We start from the raw sequence: 9,881 nt of genomic DNA on the forward strand, positions 1-9,881 counted from the left end.
CCTCAGACACAAGTCTAACGATTGTCATACATATAGAATGGTGTAAAACAGTTCTTTCAGTAAATACTTGTTGTTTGCAGGCTTGTGCTAAGCTACATGAAGCAGTGATTTCAGTAGACCTTGAAGTAGACTTGAGAACTGTCATTCAACAGAAAGGCACTGGACCGAACCAGCCAGAACAAATTCTAATTGACTGTTATGTGAGTATCAGTGTACTGTGGAGTAAGTGTGCTTCTTTTTTGCAGGCAGAAGATGTGAATACATGTTGTGTGATGTGTGTTACCGTTTTGCAGGCAGAAGATGTGAATACATGTTGCATGATGTGTGTTACCGTTTTGCAGGCAGAAGATGTGAATGCATGTTGTATGATGTGTGTTACTGTTTTGAAGGCAGAAGATGTGAACACATGTTGTATGCTGTGTGTTACCGTTTAGCAGGCAGAAGATGTGAATACATGTTACATGTTGTGTGTAACCGTTTTGCAGGTAGAAGGTGTGAATGCATGTTGTGTGATGTGTGTTACCGTTTTGCAGGCAAAAGAAGTGAATGCATGTTGTGTGATGTGTGTTACCGTTTAGCAGGCAGAAGATGTGAATACATGTTGCATGATGTGTGTTACCGTTTAGCAGGCAGAAGATGTGAATACATGTTGTGTGATGTGTGTTACCGTTTTGCAGGCAGAAGATGTGAATGCATGTTGTGTGATGTGTGTTACCGTTTTGCAGGCTGAAGATGTGAATACATGTTGTATGATGTGTGTTACCGTTTTGCAGACAGAAGATGTGAATACATGTTGAGTGATGTGTGTTACTATTTTGCAGGCAGAAGGTGTGAATACATGTTGTATGATGTGTGTTACCATTTTTCAGGCAGAAGATGTGAATGCATGTTGTATGATGTGTGTTACCGTTTTGCAGGCAGAAGATGTGAATACATGTTGTGTGATGTGTGTTACCGTTTTGCAGGCAGAAGATGTGAAAACATGTTACATGATGTGTGTTACCGTTTTGCAGGCAGAAGATGTGAATACATGTTGTGTGATGTGTGTTACCGTTTAGCAGGCAGAAGATGTGAATATATGTTGTGTGATGTGTGTTACCGTTTTGCAGGCAGAAGATGTGAACAGATGTTGTATGATGTGTGTTACCGTTTAGCAGACAGAAGATGTGAATACATGTTGTATGATGTGTGTTACCGTTCTGCAGGCAGAAGATGTGAATACATGTTGTGTGATGTGTGTTACCGGTTAGCAGGCAGAAGATGTGAATACATGTTGTATGATGTGTGTTACCGTTTAGCAGGCAGAAGATGTGAATACATGTTGCATGATGTGTGTTACCGTTTTGCAGGCAAAAGATGTGAATACATGTTGCATGATGTGTGTTACCGTTTTGCAGGCAGAAGATGTGAATGCATGTTGTATGATGTGTGTTACCGTTTTGCAGGCAGAAGATGTGAATACATGTTGTGTGATGTATGTTACCGTTTTGCAGGCAGAAGATGTGAATACATGTTGTATGATGTGTGTTACCGTTTTGCAGGCAGAAGATGTGAATACATGTTGCATGATGTGTGTTACCGTTTTGCAGGCAGAAGATGTGAATACATGTTGTATGATGTGTGTTACCGTTTTGCAGGCAGAAGATGTGAATACATGTTGTGTGATGTGTGTTACCGTTTTGGAGGCAGAAGATGTGAATACATGTTGTATGATGTGTGTTACCGTTTTGCAGGCAGAAGATATGTCATTTAACATGAACAAGGACAGGAGGAGAGACGCATTAACCAGTTATTTATTAACACTGCAGCAGTCTATAGAAAGAGAACGGAAAGCCAAGGAAGGTAATTCATTTGAGATTTGATTACACATGCCAGGGTCAAGTTGGAAGAAACAAATTTTTTACATTTACACAATCACAATTGCCTTAATTCCTCAACCTTTTCACATATGAAAGAGCAGCTTTCAGTGCAATTTATGCACATTCTGAATCTGATTTTAGAGACAAAAATACATGGTTTGAATTGGCCAGTTTCAGGGCTTAATTATAAAGTATAATTTTATGTCAACACAGAATAATGCCTTCAGAATATGCTTGAATACACACTTTGCAAACATGCCAATAGGTCGAAGAATTACAGTGAACATTTGTGGATGCACTCGCTAAAAGATGGGTGCAAGACGTCGTAATGATTGAAATATTTTTGTGCACAGCGATAAAACTCCCGTGAAGTAAAATATAGAGCATCTAACTACATGTAATTTTGTTTGTTGGACGACTATGCTGGCCTTCATCACATGAGGATATAGATAATAGACACAGGTGTGAGTGTAAAAACTTATTTTTGTCCTTGTAAGAATATTCGACTGAATATGTAATTGATACAGCTAAATTGTATCAAAGAGTGATGTTCAAAAAAATCAGATATAATATGAGACATGGAGCTTAGGCATGAATACCATTAAAATATTAGAATTAAACAAGGCTTCATGTCAAGAAGTTCTCAACCCTTTTCTGGCTCAGACCTATTTAGTGCTGATCTCAGATCAGTGTATTGGGTCCTTAAGCTACAAAGTCCCTGTTCAAATGCAACTCAGGTCTGTCCGCAACCTGCGAATATGGTGGGTTTCCCCAGTCTCCTCCCGCCATAATGCTGGCCACCGCCGTATAAGTGAAATATTCTTGAGTACAGCTTAAAACACCAATCAATCAACCAAATACAACTCCTGGTGTGTTTGTACTTGCTTTAAGTAAGGATGTTTTAATCTGACCTTGGGATCACAAAGATGTCTTAGACCCATTAACTCAGACAGTTTTAAGTTGTGGTTTTAGATTTTACTTTAAACACTCATTTGTAGTTTTATCATGATGGTATAAGACAACTCTTAGAATCACAACTTAGCATGGTAAACTTGTTTGAAGTTCAGATTGAATTTGGTGTAAGCCATGATCCTGGGGCCAGGTGGTTAGCAAAGTGCAGTGGTTTACCACAACCGCTGCTGTTTTTTCCTCCCATAAGGTTCTTGAAAGCACCGCCTTGTGCTCGGGGCCCCTCCTTAAGCGAAAAAGCACACATTAGAAGATAGGAGGCCCATGTTAACTGATACCGTGTTGTATGTCAAAAATTTCTTTAATGGACAGACTTAATGACCACCTTTAATACAGATCTGCCTTATAGTCGCAGCTGAGAATTGTTGAGTAGTGGTTTTGACAACAACACCGATGTTGCAATATCTATCTTTTGGTCAGTCAGTCAGTGAATCATTAAACATTCGCAGGTGTGGAGAAGTTAAAGGAAGTGTATCAGAACCGTCCGAACTTTGCTGACCAAGAAGCTCAAGAGGACACCCGACAGAAACTGATTGGGGTGAGTGATGATTCAGATCTCGGCACAGTTTGAACCTTCTGTGACAGTGTTACAGCAACACCATGTAATGTTTTTTGGACATATTGTTCTCCAGATCACAGAGAGTCAAAACACCAGACATCATTCCAGGTCCTTTGCTGCTCACGTAGTGTGGTTGGAGCCTGACTTCAGATTATAAAGTCTTGGAAGTCCATTGCTTGGTGCCAATTGGAGAGTGCAGATACATGTATTTTCATTTTGTCTACCAGGTGACACTACGCACTGGACGACTGGGGTCAAGACAGGTCTTAGCCTACTGGGCATGCTTTTAACCAAAGAACCAAGCCAAATTGCTCTCCCGTAACTGCATTAACCATCAGTTTTGCACTGTGCTGAACAAGGGACAGTACCCTACCTGTAGTTTGTAAATTTATAGCAGAGTAGTTGTCTTCCCTTAGCAACCACAACATCATTAAGTAAAAGACTGCTGGGTACAAAACTCCTGAAAAAGAAAGCAGCAATTGAAAGTTTTCCTACACCATTGCACCATGGCCAGATGACTTACTGTATGTACCAAGTTAAAAACTTGAAAGCGCATTCAGTCGCAGACCGGAGCTATGTAGCGCATTTGCTGGTTCCCTGCGCCTGACATCAGATGGCGCTATTGACTTCAGCGATAGGGACAGGCACAGTATAAATTCACTGCACCATGTCTGGTGCAATGATGTCATCTTTGACCTCCACTCACAGTGCTGTTGTACATTGTCAGGTAAAATTCTACAGTTAACACATCACAGCAACCCTTTCATACGCCATACTTTGTTGATAGGCGACCACCACTGCAAATGTCTTTACTATATATATAAGTGACCAATCGTAGGGCAGATAGCTTTGTGATGTGCCTGACGTCACATTGAACGTATGCAACATACATCAGGGAACCGGACTATTTAGCACCTCAAAGAAAATCTTTGATACCAAAGTCATGACGGTTACCGGCATTGGTTGTGGTACATACATGTAATGTTTATTTTGACTCATGTTACAGCTTGAAATATTCGTGAAATAAAATAAATAAATATATCGTTACAATCAATGTTATAATTTTTTTCAGACAACTTACACGTTAAACTTGTTGGAGGCCTCCCATTACAAGATCTGTTCAGCACTGGCCAGTATAGATGGGCGAGCCAAACCTCAACACAGGTTCTCTCAATATATCGAGCAGTCTAAAGACAAACAGGTGAGTCTGATGACTGCAAACTTGCACACAAGTTCTCTCAGTATATCGAGCAGTCTAAAGACAAACAGGTGAGTCTGATGACTGCAAACTTGCACACTGATTGTCACAGTATAATGAGCATTGTGAAGACAAACAGGTAAGTGTGATCAATGCAGTGCACAGTATATTAAGCAGTCGAAATACAAACCAGTAAGTCTGATCAAAGCAAGCTTCAAAATAGCTTCTAACAGTGTATCAAGCAGTCAGAAGACGAACAGGTAAGTCCAATCAGTGCAGATCTTCTCACAGCATATATATCAGGCATTGTTTGGACAAACAGATGTGAATCAGATAAGTCCACACCTGCACTGCAAGTGACATCTTCACTAATTAATTATTCTCATTCAGCAATCAGCATCTTGGTCAGTTTTTACTTGTATGGTCACAGCTTGTCGGGAGAAGCATTCAGTGAAAAACTCTTTATAGACCAATGTTAAAACTCCAATCAAATAATGAATAAATTCAAGAACAGCACTTTAGGACTCCTTCAAAGATATTAATTGTTGACATCACAGTGCTGTATATATACATGTACAATGTTCATCTTTTTTTTTTTATTTATATTTATTTATTTATATTTTTCAGGGCTTACCGCTAAGCTTATTAAAGTTACCGCTGAATCTGGCCATGGAGGGGACAGGCTATGACCTAACCCCGATGAGCATGGACTCTCCGGGATCACAGTCTTATGACATGATAGATGATGGCGACCCTGACTTTGGTAATTTACCATTCCATTGATCCACTCCCATCACAAAGGATAAGCCAAACATTTTGATTGGCTTTTCCACTCACGGCACATAAAATTAGTCCAAGATTCTGATTGGTTATTCCACTCAAAGATTGTCTAAGATTTTGATTGGTCATTCCACTCACAGCACATGAGATCTGTCAAACATTTTGATTGACTTTTCCGCACACAGCACAGAAGATTAGTCAAAGATTTTGATTGGCTATTCCACTCACATGACACTGAGCACATGAGATCAGCCACACATTTTGACTGGCTATTCCATGAATATATCAATATAAATACATGTAGACATATTAGTAGTGGAACTGGTTACCTAAGTCGGAACAGATAAATGGAAAATTTAACATTTTATGTGTATTTTTATTTTGTGTAGGTAGTAAGTATACCAATGAGGACCCTTCCTTTGCCTCAAGTAAAAATTAAAACACACATCTGTCACATAAAACATCAAAGGAATGAATGAATAATATGTCAGTGGCTTTGTTTTCACAGATGATGATTTTGAGGATGAGGACACGATTATTGGGAAATGCCGAGTTCTTTACGAGTATCAGGCCAATCAGAGTGACGAACTCTCCATTCGACCAGGTAAGCTATAGTCAGTTATGTCTGATACTTAATTGAGCAGTTTGGTCTGGTGAACTCACCCTTGGTTGGTCTGATGGATGTGAGTTCCCTGATGTTGTCTGGCAAACTCACACTTGGTTAATCTGATGGATGCGAGTTTCGTGATGTTGTCTGGCAAACTCACACTTGGTTGATCTGATGGATGTGAGTTCCCTGATGTTGTCTGGCAAACTCACACTTGGTTGGTCTGATGGATGTGAGTTTCATGATGTTGTCTGGTAATCTCACCTTTGGTTAGTCTGATGGATGCGAGTTTCGTGATGTTGTCTGGCAAACTCACCCTGGGTTGGTCTGATGGATGCGAGTTTCGTGATGTTGTCTGGCAAACTCACCCTTGGTTGGTCTGATGGATGCTAGTTTCGTGATGTTGTCTGGCAATCTCACCTTTGCTTAGTCTGATGGATGCAAGTTTCGTGATGTTGTCTGGCAAACTCACCCTTGGTTGGTCTGATGGATGTGAGTTCCCTGATGTTGTCTGGCAAACTCACACTTGGTTGGTCTGATGAATGTGAGTTCTGTGATGTTGTCTGGCAAACTCACCCTGGGTTGGTCTGATGGATGCCAATTTCGTGATGTTGTCTGGCAAACTCACCCTTGGTTGGTCTGATGGATGTGAGTTCCCTGATGTTGTCTGGCAAACTCACACTTGGTTGATCTGATGGGTGCGAGTTTCGTGATGTTGTCTGGCAAACTCACCCTGGGTTGGTCTGATGGATGCCAGTTTCGTGATGTCTGGCAAACTCACCCTTGGTTGGTCTGATGGATGCGAGTTTCGTGATGTTGTCTGGCAAACTCACCCTTGGTTGGTCTGATGGATGTGAGTTTCGTGATGTTGTCTGGCAAACTCACACTTGGTTGATCTGATGGATGCGAGTTTCGTGATGTTGTCTGGCAAACTCACCCTGGGTTGGTCTGATGGATGCCAATTTCGTGATGTTATCTGGCAAACTCACCCTTGGTTGGTCTGATGGATGCGAGTTTCGTGATGTTGTCTGGCAGTCTCACCTTTGGTTAGTCTGATGGATGCGAGTTTCATGATGTTGTCTGGCAATCTCACCGTTGGTTAGTCTGATGGATGCGAGTTTCGTGATGTTGTCTGGCAAACTCACCCTTGGATGGTCAGTAAGGTCATGTTGGTAAAAATTGTAACACAAAAAGAAAAAGAGTCAGTTCATTTTAACTTAGTCATACTGGTGACAGTCACTATCATTGTAGCAGTGTGGTTGGATATTCTAGTCATTTCAAAATTGAAATATAAGGCACCTTTGCATGCAAGAAGTCAGTAGCCATTCTTCACCTTTAATCTTTCGAGATGAATAAAAAAAATTATTATTCTTTCATCGTACTTTGAAATATTGCACTGGGTGGCTCACAGTTTATCTGATTAATGAAAATTGTTCGTGCTTGAGCAGCACATGTGGGAATGTGTTTTCTGGGTGGTAAAGTGTACACCGTATATAGTCCATGTCCCAGTCAGCATTTCACTCTCAAGTTTTAAGTCTTAAATCTTGATAGATAAATTGTCTTAAATTTTTATGCATAAATTTGAAGTTGTAAGGTTTATCAACTGGTACATTATGAGACATAGTTACATTTACGGGTAGTGTGGTAGTATTGTCCTGTTAAATGACTTGTTACTTACAAGTGTGGATTTAGTGCAGGGTAGGGATTTCTTCATGGCTTTAGGCCAATCTTTCCTTCCATGGTTAGATTACAGTGTTGATTAAATTGTATGGAATTTGGGTGAAGAAGGGTGAGGAATAGGGAGGGTTTTGTGAGGGACCAGTCTTAATGATTAGAGCATCAAGGGGTTCGGGATGTAATTGACAAAAAGCAGACTGTTTGATGTCCTTTTCTCATGAGACGCTTGTTGTTCTCAAAAAGCTGCATGTCTCTGTAGTGTGATTAACCTTATTCTGTGGATGTGTCGATCTGAGCAGCGGTAAATTCTGCTGCGGAATTGATGCCCCAATATGCCCGTTCACACTTCCGCTGAAAGAACGGCCTTCACGGCTAATAAACCTACATTGTAGCCAAAAGTTGGATCAACCTCAGCCCGTTGATTTGCTCTCTTGTGTAAACGGACTCGTTTGTTCTCATTCCCAGGGGAGGTAATCAACATTTACGAGAAGCAGGACGATGATTGGTGGCAAGGAGAACTGCGTGGAACGGTGGGAATATTCCCGGCGAACTATGTGCAGGAAATGCGCTAGTTGCCATGGAAACTTGCAAAGGAGAATTCATTTGCGTTTTGTCAGCTTTGCTCACCCTCTCAGTCTCTCTGGCCCGGAGTCTTCTGAACCGTTTGAACCAGGCTGAGAGATAGTGACTTTGTACATCATACACCCCTTTGGATTAAAATGGAATGTGCTGTGGGATGTGTGATGTAGGGATTACCAGCGAAGATGACATTTAACCTTTCATTATGGACTGTGCCACCTTTGCACAGAGGGAAGGGTGTGTGTTTCAGCTGAACTTTTTTCCACAATTGGCAGGATGGACTTGTATAGCTGTATACAGTATATAATGTTTAGAATGTACATACATGTTTGACACGTAAGTATTGTAAAATACCTCTAATGTATATCCGTAAGCCTGCTGCCATTACAATTTGCAGGATTTGGGTCATTTTGAGACATTTTCTTAGTACATGTAGCACATACAATACATAGTAATTAAGCTTTCAGTTGAAGCAGCATTCTGTGTTAAAGTTTTTTTTTCATTTTTAAACTCTTTTTACTATTAATTCATTGTTTTATGACTTCTTTTGAATTTTTTTTATTGCCTAACATTTTTTTTAAATTGATACAGTTTGTATTTCACTGTCTTAAACAGGGACAGGATTCCATAAAAGGGGATTTGAAAACTACAATCACAAAGAAAAGTTGAACCAAATGACAAAATAGATTATCATACAACCTTTTGGAGAATTGTGGTTGAAACAAGCAGAGCCCTAGTTTTCACTTGTAATATATAACAGCAACTCCTGAAAGTGACAAGTAATTTTATTTCTTTTAGTATATGAATTGGAAACTAATACATTTATATGCATCATAATTTGGTTAAATTCAATCACATTTTATTCAAGATCGTGTTTTTAGAATATAATAATTTTGCAAACTTACATTTTTAACATCATCTGTGAATTCAAGTTTCATTTTTCATTTTGAGATCTGATCAGAGAGTCTGTGTTTTAGCAGATTTATGATTGTCAAGTGTCATTTTTTTTTTCCTTTTCATTTTGTTTTACTAACAGATCTGTGGATTTTAGGTATTAAAAGAATCTATGTTATTTTTAGCTGAGTGTTTTTGCTAAAGAGCATATTACAAAATTTTGCTTAATGTTTTAATTGTCAAGATGTCATTAATAGAAACTACATATATGAGAAAGACTTTGCATTAGAAGTGGCAAAGCTTGTCTCAGCACACTAAAAAGTGAAGAACCACATAAGGAAATACCTGACTTTACAGTTGTTTACATGCTAACTATACAGCAGCAGTTGGCAATTACTTTTTTTTATTTCATGAAATAATGCTATATACATATATCTGATTAAAACCTTTTAATTCAAATGAGTAAAATCCCAGTGTCAAACGAAGGAAATTCCACAAAGGAACCAAAAGATTGTACTCAAAAGTCTTTGATTCAGGCTCGGTTTTTATATAAGTACAGTATTTCACATGAATAAATGTACGCCAAGACATATAATCTTCATTAAAAAAAGTACAATTTACATTTTATTTTGATATAGATAGCACAGAGGGGTACAGTATTGTTACCATGCTGGTTGTAAGTTCTCAGATATGCTGAAGCATTGAGATAGTTGGAATGCTGAGGTAGCTGAATTGTTGAGTTGGCAGAAATACTGAGTC

At 39.3% G+C, this 9,881-nt stretch overlaps 1 protein-coding gene across 1 annotated transcript in view; it reads left to right on the plus strand.

Moving 5' to 3' along the window:
* LOC135477517 (nostrin-like) overlaps window positions 1–9,611 on the plus strand; it is a 72,042-nt gene extending 62,431 nt beyond the window's left edge. Inside the window, exons 10-16 of the mRNA XM_064757651.1 lie at window positions 81–200; window positions 1,734–1,842; window positions 3,278–3,366; window positions 4,460–4,588; window positions 5,213–5,348; window positions 5,874–5,969; window positions 8,115–9,611. Coding sequence (XP_064613721.1) covers window positions 81–200; window positions 1,734–1,842; window positions 3,278–3,366; window positions 4,460–4,588; window positions 5,213–5,348; window positions 5,874–5,969; window positions 8,115–8,221 — 786 coding nt within the window. The 3' untranslated portion in view covers window positions 8,222–9,611. The remainder of the gene's footprint in view (window positions 1–80; window positions 201–1,733; window positions 1,843–3,277; window positions 3,367–4,459; window positions 4,589–5,212; window positions 5,349–5,873; window positions 5,970–8,114) is intronic.
* The last annotated feature ends 270 nt before the right edge of the window (window positions 9,612–9,881 follow it).

This window comes from Liolophura sinensis, chromosome 11 (assembly GCF_032854445.1).
Source record: "Liolophura sinensis isolate JHLJ2023 chromosome 11, CUHK_Ljap_v2, whole genome shotgun sequence".
Taxonomy (NCBI): domain Eukaryota; kingdom Metazoa; phylum Mollusca; class Polyplacophora; order Chitonida; family Chitonidae; genus Liolophura; species Liolophura sinensis.